Consider the following 19,305-nt stretch of genomic DNA (forward strand, 5'->3'; position numbering starts at 1 on the left):
TGCTATGCATTGTAATGTTATTTTATCACAATTACTAAACGCCATCAATGAACAGGAGCTGCTGAGATTCAAAAAATAATAATAAAGTACCAGGTAAAAAAATAAAGGACAAATCAAACGTTTTCAGTTGCATTAGGCTCTTAGACACGAAGATCATCTCACTAACCCTCTAAACCACAGGAAATAGCAGAAAATATTGCCATACCATCTTCTGTGTGTAAGTGCAGGGACTTTATCACCTACCTTTGTAAATAGAGTGAGCACTGGTCTATCTTTCTGTGACATATAGCATCTCTTTAACACCTGCTGTGTTGAACACTTTATTTGCTGCAAATGTCTCACATGGAACATCTGTTACGAGAATAGAAAGAGAATGAAAAAATGTGCACAGTGTCTTCTTATTGCCCAATCATAATCAGCAAAATTGTCAAATTAATGGCCTCAGCGGTGGTGTAAATAAAAGCTAAAATTGTCCTCACCCCTAGCCGACCAGTGGAGGCAACAGGAGAAGCTAACCATGGCAGCCAATCAGATTCTACTTAACTTTAACTAGCACCTTCTAGAAGATAATAGCTAGAATCTGATTAGTTGCTATGGCCAACTTCTCCACTTCTATAAATCCGCACTTTAGTAAATATACCCTAGGTGTTCTTCACTTACATATCTGTATTATTATTAGAGGTCTTCACTTTACAACAAGCTGGCCAGCTTTTCATCAAACTGTATGATTATCTAACCAACTAAACGATCATGAAATGTTTCTCCATACTCTTCTATCCACATTTTTTTCATCAGACCAGCCACCTGAACTTTTGAATCCAACTGAATGATTTTCTGATGTCTCAGAAGTAAGTGGACACAGTCTGCCTACTTCTGCATGTTAAAAAAATATTTAAAATAAAGAATTAAAAAAAAAATTGCATGGGGGTACCCTCCACTTTTTAACCAGCATTGGAACTTTCAGCTGGTTATCTCAAATCATGGGAATAAATGGGCACTTCCTGATTTTAGGATAACCAGGACTGGGCTTTGCCAGCCTGGGCTGGTGGAACCATATCATGCCCGCAGTGTGGGGGTCCTCAGCCATGATTCCATCTAGCTTGAGACCAGGTAGCACCAGGGCTAACTTTCCCCGAGGGGTCAGGCTCCATTCATGGTATAACCAAAGCTCTTATACCCAAAGACTGTGAGTATGGGGTAATAATGAGTTAATAATAAATTGATAAACTTATACTTCTACCACGTTTGTCTGCTAGTTTCTACACTGCATTGGTTGTGGACTAGGGATGGGCATTGACTATTGAAGTTTGGCAAACATAGATGGTCTCTATTTTCTCCACTAATGGCCAGAGGTTGATATGCATGCAATGGTTATCAGCTTCAACCCTCCAGTACCCCCAACAGATCATGTTTTGAGGGTTTCTGTCTGTGGAAGTAGGTGAGATAATTAATGACCCAGCAAACTAGACTAACTCAACTGTGCATGATTCAAGAAATCTACAAAACAGGACCTGTTGGGGTATCCCTGATATACACAGTATCTCATCATAAATTGCAAGATGGGGCCTCTATGGCTCTGACTTTTTTCCAGCACATCCCACAGATACTCGATCAGATTGAGATTTGAACTCTTTCACATGTTCCTCAAACCATTTCTGAACAATATTTGCAGTGTAGCAGGGCGCATTGTTCTGCTGAAAGAGGCCACTGCCATCAAGGAATGCCATTGCCATGTAAGGATGTACTTGATCTGTAACAATGTTTAGGTAGGTGGTACTTGTCAAAGTAACATCAACATTAATGCCAGGACCAAGATTTCCCAGCAGAACATTGCCCAGAGCATCATACTGCCTCCACTTGCTTGCCTTCTTACCCAGGTAAACGGCACACATGCACCCCGCCATCCACATAATGTAAAAGAAAACAAGATTAATAAGACCAGGCCACCTTCCTCCATTGCTCCATGGTCAAGTTTTAACACTCATGTGCCTATTGTCTACACCATTGGCAGTTGAAAGGGGTAAGCATGGGCACACCGACTGGTCTGCGGCTATGCAGCAAGCTGCAATGCACTGTGTGTTCCGACACCTTTCTATCATAACCAGCATTAACTTTTTCATCAATTTGTGGTATATTAGCTCTTCTGTGGGATTGGACCAGAAGGACTATCCTTTGTATCTAGCAAGCATCAATGGAGCCTTGGGCACCCGTGAACCTGTTGTCGGGTTCACCCATTGCCCTTCCTTGGACCACTTTAATAGGTACTAACCACTGCATACTGGAAACAGAACACAAGACCTTCCATTTCGGAGTTACTCTGTCAGAGTCAACTAACCATTACAATTTGGCACTGAGATCCTTACACTTGCCAATTTTTCCTGCTTCCAACACATCAACTTCAAGAACTGACTGTACACTTGCTGCCTAATACTATATATCCCATGCCTTGAAAGGTGCCATTGTAACAAGATTGTCAATGTTAGATATATTATTATTATTATTATCATCCTTTATTTATATGGCGCCACAAGGGTTCCGCAGCGCCTTACAAAGTACAGAAACAAATGAGCACACAAGACAACAGTTTTATTAACAGTACAGACAATGCATATATATATATATATATATATATATATATATATACACATACATATATACACACACACACATAGTGTTCACTCTAGCTCCGGCAGCAGCCAGGGCGCCGAAGTCAGAGAGGGCACCTTTGTGCGCGCGCCCGAAAAGGGGGCATGGCCATTGGAAAGGGGGCATGTCTATAAGACGCGTCCCCTTTTTGTCACTCTTGGGGGCGTGCTCGGCACTTATGGACACGCTGGGCAACCCCCAAGCGCTGCAGACAGGGAGAATAGATGCCGGGCGCATGCGCATTTCTCCACCCGCGGGACACTGCGACCCGTGGGTGAAGACGGCACCCGCAGGCTGTGAGGTCAGGGCGCTTTTTGCCCTCCAGAAGGAGGGTAGGGTGCCGCGCCCCGCTAAAACAGCCTAGCAGGAACGCTATACACATACAGTATATAAGTATATAAAACAATTAGCGTATACAACAAAAATATAATGAATTCAAAAAGGTATAAAAGTGCATAGGAAAATCCACATAGAGGACGGCCAAGCTCCTCCGATCTGAAATATAGTAAAAGACAAGGGCACCTCCTAGTGCAATAATGTGCTAGTGCCACCAGTGTGAATTGAATGAAGCTTATAGGTGAACTCATACCATATGGATTAAATGAGCAGACTAATCTCAAAATCCTGTATAGGTCCAGAACGAAGTCATCCACAATATGATTTTTTATAGATTTAATAGAACTCCAAAACATATAAAATATTAAAACAAACATACATAGTGCAATATGCTTTTAAGATAACACAAGTACTGTATGTACATAAATGCCCGTACATTGAACAATAGAAAAACAGCTTATCTGAAGAAAGCTGACCAGCAAATGTATTCAACGCGTTTTATCTGGATGGAGCTATGTCTCATCTCCTGGACTTTCTCAGGGGTAATGAATGCCTTAATTATATATATATATATATATATATGTATTATATATAGTGTTCACTCTAGCTCCTGCGGCAGGCAGGGCGCCGGAGCTAGAGAGGGCACCTTTGTGCGCGCGCCTGCCTGAAAAGGGGGCGTGGCTATAAGGCACGTCCCCCTTTCGTCACTCTTGGGGGCGTGCCCGACACTTACGGACACGCCGGGCAGCACCCAAGCGCTGCAGACAGGGAGAATAGATGCCGGGCGCATGCGCCAGGCGTCTATTCTCCGGCGGTGACCGGGTTACCACACATTTCTCCACCCGCGGGACACTGCGACCCGTGGATGAAGATGGCACCCGTAGGCTGTGAGGGCAGGGCGCTTTTTGCCCCCCTTCTGGAGGGCAGGGCACCGCGCCCCGCTAAAACAGACTAGCAGGAACGCATATATATATAGAGAGAGAGAGAGAGAGAAAGAGAGAGAATATAGACTGGCACTCGGAGACAGCAAATAGACAAAAACGATGTATTGTATCAAACGTTTTCGAGGTTACCACCCCGTCATCAGGACAAAATACATACAGCCATAGGCAACACTTACCCCACCAATAAATACCCCACCAGTGGCCATCTTCCATCACCGCGCACCACGAGTGCTCGCACCTCCCACCGGATGCAGTCATCGCTGAACTTCCGGGGCACCTTCCAGCCGTCGCCATAGGAACTGCAAGTTTGCGTTCCACTAGCCGGCTTTGTGCGCTCCAGTAGTGTTCAAGCTACGAGCTGTCATCCGCAATCAATTGCTTATCTGGATAAAGTGCAAATAGTAGAACAGAGCTCTCAACGCGTGTCATCCACTCAAAACTGAATAGGGATGAGTAGGGACTGATTGGAGTCAATCACTGTTCTGACATCTCTTTGACTCCAATCAGTCCCTGTTCACTTATTTCTATTCACTTATATTTCATGATAACAGATATATTGGGGCATCGTGCTGTGTGTACGGGCGGCCAGATGTGAAATGGTGGTTGTTCGGTGTGTATGAACAACCATCAACTGCAGATATATGTTTTAGGTGTGTACCCAGCTTTAGAGTCAGGCAAGGGTGTAAAACCATCTTGTTTAGTTCTGTGTCCCTCACTAGACCAGTGTTTCCAAACTCCAGTCCTCAGCACGTTCAAACTCCTTTAATAGCACGTTTTACAGATCTCCTCCTCAGTATTACAATTAAAATAATTATCTCCACCTGTGGAACAACTAGGAGATCTGTAATGTAAAGTACATACTTGGTTGACCAATTTGGAAACCATACCCACTTGCCAATAGGCTGCTCTATATGTCTGGCCAGAAATTGAAACTTCCCGGGCATTTCAATTTGCCTGCCCAGTTATGACATAATTATCGGGGGTTCCAGTGGCCAGCATAACGGGCTAGTCGGGTGGTCACCCGTACACACCGACAGATGCGATATATCTAGAAGATATATTGCACCCCCCAGTCATGCAATTCCGATCTGTGTAACCCGGCGGTAACCATCGGGACGTATATGTAGTGCATTTCTGATGCATACACAGGCTTATAACATCCGGTGCTTGCTCCTGATGTTTTAAATGCATCCACCTCTGAATCAGGGCCATAGTCCCAGAGGCCAGTTAGTGAAAAATACCTGCACAGTTCTCGGGCGAAAGTCTTTTCTGTATTCCTACACTTATAAATTATGAACTAGTTGTTTTAGAAGTTCATAATTAGGTATATAAAATAGAGTGTTTGATTACTTAAATGTGAGTATTATGCTCTTCACTGCTGGCGAAAGAATACAAAAATAAAAAACGATTTAATGACCTTATATTATCCCATTACAAAGATTACACTGTCCAGTAACATAAAATAGCTACAAAAAATAGTTTTCAGAATAACCTAAATTATACAGCTTGATGCAGATCATCACTATTCCCAGTGATTTCATCAGAAGCATGTAGGGACTGTCAGCTCCAATCACTATGTAAGTATTTATGATCAATCAGTATGCACAGCGCAGTTATTCACCAACAGCTGCGACAAATGCAGACTATTTATCCAAACACAGAAAATAGTTACATTTAAAAGGAGTATTTATACTTAAATGTAAATATCAATAACATTAATTAATTCATTACATTATAATACAAAATGGTATCAAGATGGAATGTTACTGTGATTTATGACTCACCCTGATAAAGGAGATGAGAAATAGGGGAATGAAAGGTAATCTAATTAGCACCTGTAAAATAGCCAAATATAATCCATTTTTAAATTGAAAATAATTAAGATCCGTTCCAGATGTATCCTTAATTGTATTAATGTAATTGCTCTGATCTAATGGACATATATTAGGATAAAGAATCCTCTAGGAGTTGCAAAGAGAAAGTAATGATCACTCCTATGTCTATTCCATAACAGTTAAGAATAAAGTTGAAGTTGCAGATAAAGGAAAGGATGGCTATAAGTGACACTTCCACCATTGCCCATTGTGTAAGCTCTGGCTAAGATGATTCTCCGCCACGAGATTAGAAGACGTGGACCCAAACTGAGGGGGGAACAGGAGGCGAGGGGCCTGGATTAGTGTCTTCCTCATCCACCAGTACCGAATGTGGGCGAGACCTGACCAAAGGCGCGGAGTCTAACCTACTGGGAGGTGTTCACCAGTGACCCCTCCAAGTGGGATTTGGGCTTAAGCTGCACCCAGTAGGCAGGTTGCGGCCCTTTGGTCAGGTATCCAGCACAAGTGGGAAAAAATGGAAGAAAACTACCAAAGGGCAAGCACAGGAGAAAGATATTGGAGGATAGTATTGAAGTAATGTACAGAGCACACACTGAGTGGTTTCAGTCGCAATGCTGGCACAGGAGATGGTATAATGAGCGGGTACTTGGATGATGTACTAAGTACACACACTGTGGCTTTAGACACAGCACTGACATAGTAGAATGGCATCACGAGATGGCACTTGAATGATGTACTAAGTACACACACTGTGGTCTCAGACACAGCACAGGAGAATGGTATCACGAGATGGTACTTGAATGATGAACTCAGTACACACGCTGAGGATTCATCTGCGGAGCTAGCACAGAAGATGACTCTTAATAAATTGTAAACAGAAGACATTCTGAGTACACACACCGTGTGAAAACACTAGCAATAAGTCACTAGAAGGAACGGAGCTTGGAACCTGGAATGGTGCAACAGCCAGTTAACACTGGAAGTAACGACGTTGTACAGGCAACTTCCTGTTGTCCAAAGCCCGGTTATATACCCTAAGGTAGCAGTCCATTGGAGGACACTGTCAGCTGACCACAACCAACGCTACCATTGGATAAAGGGTTAGTCAGGTGAAAACAGACTGTCATGCAGTGGCGTATCTATAATGGGTGCAGTGTGTGCGGGGCACATGGCCCCCAAGTCCAGGGGGGCCCCGCACCGCACACCCTGCACCCATATTATTTTAAACTTACCTATCCGTGGTCCCACGGTGGGTGTCAGCGCGGCCATTTTTCCGGTGTTCTGCGCATGCGCAGTAGACTCCGGGCACACTCTAGTGCCCAGAGTTTACTGTGCATGCACAGAACGCCGGAAAATAGCCGCCGCGGCCATTTTTCCGGCGTTCTGCACATACGCAGTAGACTCCAGGCACACTCTAATAGATCTCCTTTTTCCCAAGGCCAAGGGATCACGGGACAATTCATAAATGTATGAAGCCCCACGGAGCACATACTGCCAGCCTCTGTTCGTGAAGAATTACATTTCGATGTTTGTTTGAATTAAATAAAGATCTGATTGAATACATGGAGCAGTGCAAGTGCATTGGGAATTAAATAAAGATCTGATTGAATACAGGGAGCAGTGCAAGTGCGTTGGGAATTAAATAAAGATCTGATTGAATATAGGGAGGAGTGCAAGTGCATTGGGAATTAAATAAAGATCTGATTGAATATAGGGAGAAGTGCAAGTGCATTGGGAATTAAATAAAGATCTGAATGAATACAGGGAGCAGTGTAAGTGCGTTGGGAAACGGTGGTTATTGTTGTTCTGATTACACTTGCACTGTTTGCTGTATTGATACATTATAATCCATGACGTGGGTTCTTGAAGCATCAACTGTTAGCCCACTGAGGCAGGGGGGTGAATTGAACAGGAACTTTGGACATCCTGGACGTAGGAACCTTGCTGCTATGCTAGCATACTTACAGTTATACAGCTAACAGCATTCAAAAGGCTTTAATTAGCATTTTAATGTGGTCAACACTGTGGTGCCAAGATTATGGTGCCAACAAGAACTACAATGTTCTTCTTACCGACATAATGTACCCAACCCTAGCGGAGAAATTAGCAGACAAACATGGAAGAGCTACTGTACAAGCTTATCATTCTCTAATGTCAGTAGAGAGACATTAATTTAAAATACTATCTGGTGAGCTTTCCTGGTCATTTACAATCAGATGACTGCTGCCTAATTGCAAGCAACAGACATTTACCCCATGAGGAGCACGTGTATTGATGTAAGCAGAGAGCAGACGGGGGGGGGGGGGGCAAACCCCTTCTTCAGGATTACATTATTAATAGACATTTTACAGTTGACTACCTGGCCTGTTGCTACTCTGACACTGAAATACTTTCCCTTTTTACATGCACACGTTTGAAGGATTTTGGAGAAGACACTGCTCCTGGATGGCACTAGGCACACAAAGCGTTAGTTGTGGGTGTGCTTCATTTCTAAGGTGATTATTAACAGCACAAGAAAATACATACAGATCTGCAGTCACTCAATAGTGTTTGTATTTGTGGCCTCTTTACACCTGAAATGCATGCACTAATAAACCAGAAGGGTAAACATGGTTACGAGCCCTTTCCCACACAGCAATTATTCATTCAAGACAAAAGTTCTTCAAGATCCAGGTACAAAAGAATAAAAAGGTAATAATAATGCATACAGCAATTAGTGAAACAAACAAGGAACCTCCACCAATCTCGCTTCCTTGTTACTTTGGGTTGGTTGAACTACTTTAAAACTCTTTTTAAAAGTGAGTAACAAAAAATTGTCTTTCATACCACTTTTCATTTAACCCCCTGCCTGCCAAAACAATGCAGACAGAAAGCGCCACACCATACAATCGCTTTCTATAAATTCCTTTTCTCTGTGCATTATAAACCACCACGATAAAGCTGCACACTCTCATTAAGTGACAAAGGAGGCAAAAGCTAGGCATGAACAATCGCTACAGCAGCATATGCTTTTTCCTTCTAACACGTATTAAAATGGCCCAAAGAGTGAGCTTTCAGTATAATGGCCTTTTAATGTTCTTAAAGCTGCTGCTTTGTTAGGATATAGCAGGAAAAAGCAGAATATTATACTACATAAGCACAGTGCTTATTAAAGATAAAGGCATTGATTCATGTAGTTGAGACAGGCAGATTGGAATGTGGAGATGACGGACAGTCTAGATCATGACTGTAACCCTGAATTTGGGGGTAATTAGTAAGAAACTGGGCTACAAGGCAGAGCGCCAGCTACAGGCATACAGCTTCTATACATTTTTCATGTGCCCTGGACGAGAATCAACTGTGCAGTACAACAAACTATTCTAGTCCCATCACTTAAGAAAAAAACATTTACAGCGACTGACAAGCCATTAGTCTTTCATAGGCTTGATCAGGGGTTAAAGTGGGCCGGAATTGGGTTCAGTCACTTCTAATGGTAGCTGGAACTAGTTCTGCACAGAGGTTCCACAGAGTATCATTCGGTCTAGCGGCGGCTGCCTCCCCTTCCTCGATTTCCGGCTCCATGTTCTTCCTCCTCTGCATGCCAGTCACCTTGAGGGCCTGTGTCCCCAAGGTGAGTGGCCCCAGCTCCTTTCGTGGCACTGCGTATGTAATGTCATGCCATCACCGCTGCTGCATAGTACACTGAGGAGCCGCAGAGAGGAGCAGGGGCAGAGCAGGCACATAGATGCAGTCACTAGGGTGAGCTGCTGCTAGAGGGACACGGGGGTGGGGTAAGCTGCTGGTGGGAGAAGAGACAGTGGCAGGGAGATTCTGCTAGATAGACATGGAGGGATAAGCTGCTGATGGGAGGAGACACAGGGGCAGGAGGCTGCTGGTGTGGGACACGGACAGGGAGCTGATGGTGGGGGATGCAGGGCAGGAAGCTGCTGGAAGGACACAAGAGGGTAAAGCTGGAGAGACACATGGAAATGCAAGGGGGGGCTGATGCTTGTGAATCACAGGAAGATGATGCTGAAGAGACTGCGGGTGGTGGTGTAGGAGAGACGCAGGGGGGATGAAGCTGATGAAATGCAGGGAGATGGCCCTGATGAATAGCAGAAAAATAATTAAGAGTTACACTGATGATATAGGACATTTCTTTTTAAGGGGTAAATTTACTAAGATTCGAGTTTGGTCGAGTTTTTTAGATTTTTAAACTCACTTTGTTTCGCCAAAACTCGGGTGAGTTTTCCCTTATCAAACTCGCAAATTTACTAAGAAGTGAGTTTAGCTGCAAGTGAGTTTTTCGATGGTGAAGCAGATCAAGTTTTTTCTTCCAAATTGCGAGTTTAGAGGAGAGTTTAGAGGTGAGTTTAAGGAGAGTTTAAGGAGAGTTTAAGGAGAGTTTAGGGGAGATTACTCACCCAAGATTGCAGTGTTTTCTCCCTTCCAAACTCACCCGAGCAAGCAGCCTGCACATATCAGTAATTGTCAGACTTGTCAGATTTGTCAGATGAACGATTGAACGATTAAACGATTTGAACGATTTTACCAAAGTTTTGAACGATTTGAACGATTGAACGATTTTTGACTGCATTAAAATGAATGGAATCGTCCAAGTCTGACTGCAAACCCATCAGATGTCAGATATAGTTATCTGACAAACGGGAACGCACATCGTTGATCGTCCATCGTTCAGGCATGTGAGATATGAACGATTTTCCTTCAGATATGAACGACTGAACGATTTTTAAATTGTTATCGTTCATATCTGAAGGAAAAATCTGATCGTGTGTATGCACCATAAGATATGTGTAAGCTGCTTGTGTGTTAAGACCTGTAAAAAACAGGTTAAATAATTTATAAAAAAAAATGACATAAGGTCCCCCCCCCTAAAGCTTAACCGGCCCTGGACTTGCCAGCCTGACCTGGTACCTAAAATTACGGGGAACAAAACGAGTAGGGTACCACCGTAAATTAGGTACCAGCACCAGGCTGCAGGGCCAGTCCTGGTTTTAATTATAGGGGTAAAAAATTTGCGTAGGGGTACCCCTAAAATTAAAACCAGCACTGGACCCTTTCTAGCGGGGGGCTGATGCAGCAGCCAAAGGTGCCCTTTCACCGGGCCCCCCAGCCGTAGCACCAGCCCTGACGGCTAGTCAGCCCAGGCCAGGGATCCCTGGGGAGTTGGGGACCCCTCCATTAAAGGGGTCCCCCTCGCCAGGGCACCCCTGGCCTAGGCCGATAGCCCTGGGCCGTGGATTGATAGTGTAGGTGTAGTGTTTAAAATTGAATTAACAACATTGTCAGTAGAACTGCAGGTCCCAGCAAGTCTCCCCCGCATGCTGGTACTTGGAGAACCACAAGTACCAGCATGCGGGGCATTAAGGGGCCACTGGTAACTGTAGTTCACCTGTAACGAAATGTGTAGAAAAAAACAAGACACACACACCGTGAAAATAAAAGTTTTATTACATACATACATTCTCACCTTCTTCCAGATGTTCACATCCCCTTCTCAATGTAAAGTATCCAATGGAAGTACTTGTAAAAAAAGATCCAAAGCTCACCTTTTGTCCCACGATGTTCTCCGCAGTAATCCAAAGAACACCCCGGAGACACTGTAACAAGACGTTACAGCATATTGATACAGTATCACTAATGACAGCTATGGGCTTGAGCTATTAGTGCTGGGGCACCAGCCAATCAGCGGCGGCTTCCATTAGTGGTCGCTCATTGGCTGGGACCCACGTGGAGGAGCTGCTCATTGGCTAAGCACACGTGGGTCCCAGCCAATAAGCGGCCGCTAATGGAAGCCGCCGTCGATTGGCTGGCGCCCCAGCACTAATGATAGCTCAAGCCCGGAGCTGTCATTAATGATATATGTGTATGTATGCAAAGTAATAAATCTTTATTTTCACGGCGTGTGTTGTGTTATTTTACACATTTCTTTACAGGTGAACTACATGTACCATTGAGCCCTTAATGCCCCGCATGCTGGTACTTGTGGTTCTCCAAATACCAGCATGTGGGGGAGGCTTGCTGGGACCTGTAGTTCCACTGTAAAGACAATGTGAATTATTCTATTTTTTACACACTACACCTACACTATCAACCCGCCACCCACCGCCCAGGGGTGGTGGGGATAGCCCCAGGCTATCAGAGAGGGAGACCCCTTTATTGGAGGGGTCACCCCGCTAGAAAGGATCTGGAGCTGGTTTTAAAAATAGGTGGAAACTCACGCCATTTTTTTTCAACCTATTTTTAAAACCAGGTCTGGTCCTGCTGCTGGTTCTTAAATTACGGTGGAACCCTATTCATTTTGTTCCCCATAATTTTAGGAACCAGGACTGGCTGGCAAGTCTGTGGCTGGTTATACTTTTGGGGGGGGGGGGACTATGTCATTTTTTTTTTAAATAAAAACACTTATATTACATATACAGGCAGAAACATACACAAATCACAATGATCTGTGTATGTTTCTGCCAAACTCACAGCTCGGGAGGTGGTCTATTTGAAACTTCTATTTCACAGTGAGTTTGCTACAATCTCACACGAGATTGGAAACTTGATTCTTAGTAAATTTGCGAGTTGCTTCTTTTCATCTAAAGTACTCCCTATTTTGGCCAATGGTGAATTTTTTCCAGTTTGCAAACTCACATGAGTTTTAACAGTGAAAAAAGAAAACTCACTTCAAACTCACTCGAGCTTGTCTTTAGTAAATTTGCGAGATGAAAAAAATGCCTAAACTCACACAAACTCGAATCTTAGTAAATTTACCCCTTAAGCTGCATACACACACAACGATTTTTTGAACGATTATCGTTAAATATCGTTTAACGATAATCGTTTGAAAAAATCGTTCACTTTCTGAGTCAAACGATGAACCATTATCATTCATGCGCGTTCACGTTTGTAGTTTGTAGTTCAGTCAGACTTGTCAACTGAATGATTTTCATTAACGGAATATGCAAAAATCGTTTGTAGTTCAAAAAAATCTTTTATTACACTTTAAAAAATCTGACAGATAATCTGACAGAAATTCGTTCATAAAATCGTTGGTAACAAAATCGTTGTGTGTTTTGTTTATGCAGCTTAACATTGTAGTCTCAGCTGATGGCATGAGCGCTAAAAAAGCATCTGAAATTTATTTCACACTAGGCAGTCACAGCCATTCACTTTACGGTTTCCTATACACAACAGGGTGTGTGTAAAATAAGAGTTATGGTAGACCTACCTTTGTTAACTCTTTTTCTTCGAGGTCCATAGGCTCCACAGGAACTATCTTGGGGGGGGGGGGGGTATGTGGTTGGAGAGATCCAGGCACCAAACAGTCAAAGCTTTAGCTCCCAGAATGCACTGGTCCTCCTCCATATATACCTATATACCCCGCCCCCAGCCATTAAGTTTGTAAACAAGCCTAAATGGCAGGAGAGGGAAGTACAAATTACACTAGAAACACTCTCATGAAGATGAGGGAATCAGTTTCAAGAAGGAACAGATCCCAACTGAGGCCAGGTGCCCTGTGGACCCCCTATGGACCTCGAAGAAAATGAGTTAACAAAGGTCTACCATAACTCTTATTTTCTTCTTCAGGTCCCATAGGGTCCACAGGAACTACCTTGGGGGTGTCCTAAAGCAATTCCCTTAAGGGCTGAGATGGTCCTGAGCCAAGAGGAGAATCCAAATGAAGCATCCTCGGAGGCAAAAGTATCAAATGCATAACATTTTATGAAAGTGTGGACAGAAGACCACGTGGCCGCCTTGCACAACTGTTCCTCAGAGGCGCCATGCCTAAATGCCCATGATGGTCCCACAGACCGAGTTGAATGTGCTGTCACCGTGTTAGAGACCGGGAGATCAGCCTGTGTATAAACCTGAGATACTGTATAGTCATACGAAGCCAGCGAGCCAGAGTCTGCTTGTTGGCTGGCCAGCCTCGCTTGTGAAAACCATATAACACAAAAAGTGCATCTGATTTTCTGATGGAGTTGGTACGATCCACGTAGATACGAAGGGCTCGAACCACATCTAGGGAAGCTTCACCTGTAGAAAGGTCTGAAGACTGAAAGGTCGGGACTACAATTTCTTATGTCAGTTCAAAACGGGATACCACCATTGGAAGGTTACCCGCCCATCTACGGAGGACAGCTCTATTCTGGTGAAAAATCAAATATGGGGAGCGACATGAAAGCGCTGCCAAATCAGAAACTCTGCAAGCAGAGGAGATAGCGAGGAGAAAGGTGTCTTTGCTGTCAACCATTTGGAGGTCCACTGTGCCAAAGGGCTCAAAAGGAGAAGCCTGCAGTGCCCTGAGAACCAAGGATAAATCCCATGGTGCCACCGGAGGGACAAACGGTGGTTGAAGGCGGAGAACACCCTGCAAAAATGTTCTAACATCCGGCAGGGGAGCAATTCTGCGCTGGAACCAAACTGACAATGCAGAAACCTGAACTCTCAAGGTAGCCAGGCGAAGACAGCAAGAACTCTGTAGACCCTGAAAACTTTAGGGTCATACTTTCTGTGGGAACCGCATTGAAAAAAGGAATGCCAAATCCTGAAGTAGATGCGGGCAGAGGAAGGCTTTCCTGTCCTGAGCATCGTCTGAATCACAGAAGTAGAAAAACTCTTGGCTTATAAGACGGAAGACTCAAGTGCCACACCGTCAAAGGCAGACGCGGTAGGTCCGGATGCAGGCAGGGACCCTGCCCTAGCAAATCTAGCCGTAGAGGAAGTGGATTGTCTATGGATAGACATGTCAGATTGGTGATCCAATGTTGCCTGAGCCAAGCCGGGGCTATTAGTATCACCCTGCCGCCTTCTTGCTTGAATTTTCTGACGACCCTTGGTAGGAGGGAGACTCCTGGGATGAATATTGCCAAGATTGCTGGAAGATGGTGTTCTGCCCAAACCAGAATGTTTGCCACTTCCCTCATGGCTGCCGGACTTCGTGTGCCTCCCTGATGGTTGATGTAGGCTACTATGGTCACGTTGTCAGACTGAATCTGGACTGGCCTGCCCTGAAGGAGGTCCTGTGCCAGAATGAGCGCCTTGTGCACTGCACGAAGCTCCAAAATGTTTATGGGCAGGTGACCTGAGCCATCCATCTTCCCTGAAAGGTATGATGACCTGTCACCGCACCCCATCCTTAAAGACTTGCGTCCGTGGTGAGGAGAACCCAATTTGGGATCCATAATGGGCGACCCTTGTTTAGATGGGCTGTCTGTAGCAACCATGAGAGCGAGAGCCGAACCTCTGGCGAGATGAGGATCATTTGAGACTTTATCAGATGATACTGACCGTCCCACTGAGACAGAATCCATCACTGGAGGCCTGGAATGTAACTGGGTATATGCCACCATGTTGAAGATGGAAACCATGGACCCCAGGACCTGAACTGCTAAGTGTACTGAAACTCTTCGATTGCGGAGCAATTTTCGCACTCACAATTGTAGAGCAGAAATCTTGTCTCCTTGTAGAAAGACCCTTTGTGCCAGATTATCCAGTATCACCCCCAGATGTACCATCTGTTGAGTTGGAGAGAGAGAAGTCTTTTTCCAATTGACTATACAGCTGTGGTCTTGTAGACAGGCAATGTTCAGCAGGAGATGACGTTGTAACATCTCTGGAGACTACGCCAATATCAGGAGGTCGTCCAAGTATGGCAGTATCCTGACTCCTTGTCATCTGAGATGAGCCCTCATGACTGCCATTATCTTGATAAACACCCGAGGGGCTGTGGACAGACCAAAGGGCAGAGCCTGAAACTGGTAATGTTGCTGATGAACAGCAAACCTCAGAAACCTTTGGTGTGCAATAGGCACATGCAGATACACATCCTGTATGTCCAAGGAAACCATGAAATCCGCAGGCTCCATTGCCAGCATAATTGACCGTAGGGTTTCCATACGAAACTTGGGCATATGGATAAACCTGTTGAGAGATTTCAGATTCAGAATAGGGCGATGAGTCCCATTTGGCTTCTGAATCAAAAATAAACTTGAATAATAACCCCTTCCCTGTTGGGCCAGAGGAACGGGGATTATTACCCCTGAAACCAGCAGGGCACAAATAGCCTCTTTAAGAGCCAGGGCCTTTACAGAGTCTGATGGAGTAGTTGTACAAAAAAAACTTCTGAGGCGGGCACCTCTGAAATGTGAGAGCATATCCTTGAGAGACCACTTCTCGAACCCAAGCATTCATTGTTGTCTGATGCCAGGCATAGGAAAACTGGAGAAGTCAGCCTCCCACCCTGAGAGCCCCCAGAGGGAGGCACGCCCATCAGGCAGATGGCTTATCGTCCAGCTTGGAAGTTGGACGTCTGGCCGACAATGATTTCTTGGTCTGTGGTCTGGCCTTCCTGCGGGAATTATCTTATCTGGAAAAAGACTGTCCTTTTGCCCTTCCTTGTGGGCGAAAGGTCCGAAACAAAGACTGCCTACAGTATATTTAGAGGTAGTCGCAGATAGCAATCTGGCAGATTTTTCTGCTGGAAAGGTAGAAACTATGTTATCCAATTCTGGACCAAACAACATCTTTCCAGCAAAAGGCAGAGATTGAAGGGCTCTCTTAGATTCCGTATCTGCCTTCCAGGACCTTAACCAAAGGGTTCTGCGAGCCACATCCGCAGTTGCCGATACTCTAGAAGTCAGAAGTCCTGCGTCAATAACTGCTTCTCCCACATAAGCAGCCGCTTCTTGCATTTGGTAGGATAGGACAGTTGTTCTCTGGTAGCCTGTGGCATACTATCTTTCAGAGCTTTTATCCATTCCTCCATCACCTTGGCTACCGAGGCTACGGCCATAGCCGGCTGGGTAATAGCCCCAGACAATGAAAAAACTGATTTCAAACATGTTTCAAGTTTCCTATCTGCAACATCCTTGAGTGAGGATGCAGATGAAATAGGTAGTGTAGAGCTCCTGATCTATCGTGTCACATGAGCATCTACAGCCGGAGGGACTTTCCACTTAGTACATTCACCAGGTGAAAACGGGTACATAGATGTTAACTTCCTTGTAGCATGAAAACGTCTAACAGGAGTGCTCCATGCTTCAGCCATGAGGCCCGTAAACTGCTCTGACTGAGGAAAGTAATCCTTTACCACTTTCTGACACCTAATGACCGAAGTCTTAGATTTAGGTGGAACCTCCTCTTCCTCTATACTAAGGATGGAGCTAACCGCTCTCACCAGAGAGGGGACGTCCACAGAGGATTGGTGGTCTTCCCCAGCCGAGAGAGACTCAGAAGAGGAACCATGTGTATCATCATCTAATGATGTGTTAGAATCCCCATACTGCGCCTGATGGGATACTCTCTTATGCCTATGCTTAACAGTAACTGGTTTATTAGTTTGCACCACTTGCTGAGCAGCGGTAGATGGTTGAACCACACTCTGATTTGAGAGAGCATAGGCATCCATCCAGAAAGGTTGCATGGGGGGCATATACAAAGGAGGATGTAACTGCTGCAGGAACCCCATAATGGAAGGCAGTACCGGAGTGCATCCGATTGCAGTCTGGGCCTCCAGCGTCGCTGCTAGCTAAGCTCCGTTGTGCACTTCGAAATCACCAGAGACATTACTGGTGTTGTGGAATCGGCGGAGGTAGGAGGAGTCGCAGTGCCTGCGTCTTTTTAGGACGCTCAGCACTACTAACCCAGTGAAATAGTAAACTAAAACAAATCATAAAATGAAAGCTCGGTATACTGCGCATACATGCGCCTAAGTTGCACTGCGCATGTGTAAAGATACATTACTGTGGTCGCTCGCAGGGATAAATTTACTCACAGTGTGATTGACAGTCAGGGAACATTTGGAGGAGGTAACGGCAAAGTACTCAGGCATGTCATGACCGATTTGTAGGTATGTCACATCCTGTGTCTGTGAACCCGTATGCTACCATACTGCATGAACATGGAGTTACTCAGAAGACCAGTAATCGAAGGATCTGCAACAGATGCTGTGTCTTTGTACGCAGATACTTGGATTTATAAAGCCGCAGGTGGGCATCTCAATACAATCCTCGGGTGTCTGCGACATATTTCCGCACAGCAGCAGCATACGGGATTGCAGCTGTGGTGGCATTAGTGTACATCTCTGAAGCAGGCCCAAGGTTAGGGTCTGGAGGGCTGAAAATATGGCAGAAATGCTCATTTACACAGTGTACACTAACAGCACAAATTTTTTGAGGACGTCACAAACCTACTTTTATCCTAATTTACCTGCAAGGATTGCCAGTAGTTTGTCCTCCAGCCCTAATTTATGGACAAGACCCAAGTTCTCCAGCCTGAGGAGGCAGTTTCAATTAGGGGTGAGCGGGTTCGGATTTCTGAAATCCGAACCCCCCCGAAGCCCCCCCGATCCGAGGCAGATCCGAGTCAGGCTCGACTTTTCCCGCCTGACTCGGATGTGAAATCGAGGCAAAACGTCATCATCCCGCCTTCCGGGTCTCGCGGGTTTTGGATCCTATATAAGGTACCCGCGTCGGCGCCATTTTCTCACTCGGCTGTGGACAGTGAAGAGGGAGGGTGGGAGTTAGGGCTGGCTGGGCTGTGTAGTGTAGTGTAGTGCAGAGTAGTGTTGTGCTGTGCTGCGCTGTGCTGCTGTTGTCCATAGGGCCTGTGTCCTCTACTTCAAAGTCCATAGGGGCTGGCTGTGTTGTGCTGTGCTGCTGTTGTTAATAGGGGCTGTGTCCACTACTTCAAAGTCCATAGGGGCTGGCTGGACTGTGTTGTGCAGTCAGTTCTCCATAGGGGCTGTGTCCACTCCAAAGTCCTGTGCAGTGTCCCAGTCCTAAAGGGGTGCTGTAGTGTTGTCCAGGGGGTGCTCTGTCCATCAGGGGTGTTCCCCCCAAGTGCTAAAAAAATAATATTTTTGCTGTGTTTGTGAATTGTGTGCGCAGTAGCCACACGTGCATCAACAAAGTAGTGCCAAGCGTGCGCCTGTGTCATAAGTAAAGGGCCGGCTGGCTTGACCGTTAAAGGGTGCTGTAACCCCCAAAGTACACTCCAGTCCAAACCAAAAAAAAATATTTTTTCTGTGTTTGTGAATTGTGTGCGCAGTAGCCGCACGTGCATCAACAAAGGAGCAGCGCCAAGCGTGCGCCTGTGTCATAAGTAAAGGGCCGGCTGGCTTGACCGTTAAAGGGTGCTGTAACCCCCAAAGTACACTCCAGTCCAAACCAAAACAAAATATTTTTTCTGTGTTTGTGAATTGTGTGCGCAGTAGCCGCACGTGCATCAACAAAGTAGTGCCAAGCGTGCGCCTGTGTCATAAGTAAAGGGCCGGCTGGCTTTACCGTTAAAGGGTGCTGTAACCCTCAAAGTACACTCCAGTCCAAACCAAAAAAAATATTTTTTCTGTGTTTGTGAATTGTGTGCGCAGTAGCCGCACGTGCATCAACAAAGGAGCAGCACCAAGCGTGCGCCTGTGTCCCATAAGTAAAGAGCCGGCTGGCTCATTTCTTAAAGGGTGGTGTAACCCACAAAGTGCACTACTCTCCAGCAAAAATAAAAAAATATTTTCTGTGTTTAGCCGCACGTATATATCAAATCGATATAACATAAAT

General features: G+C 45.2%; 1 protein-coding gene across 1 annotated transcript in view; it reads right to left on the reverse strand.

Annotated features, from left to right (window-relative positions):
- Positions 1 to 19,305, reverse strand: part of CUNH5orf63 (chromosome unknown C5orf63 homolog) — a 60,961-nt gene that overhangs the window by 30,218 nt on the left and 11,438 nt on the right. Inside the window, exon 2 of the mRNA XM_088475166.1 lies at positions 244 to 351. Within this exon, the coding sequence (XP_088331292.1) occupies positions 244 to 351 (108 nt within the window). The remainder of the gene's footprint in view (positions 1 to 243; positions 352 to 19,305) is intronic.

The sequence above is a fragment of the Taudactylus pleione genome, unplaced genomic scaffold (genome assembly GCF_031769625.1).
Source record: "Taudactylus pleione unplaced genomic scaffold, aTauple2 ptg000162l, whole genome shotgun sequence".
Lineage (NCBI taxonomy): Eukaryota > Metazoa > Chordata > Amphibia > Anura > Myobatrachidae > Taudactylus > Taudactylus pleione.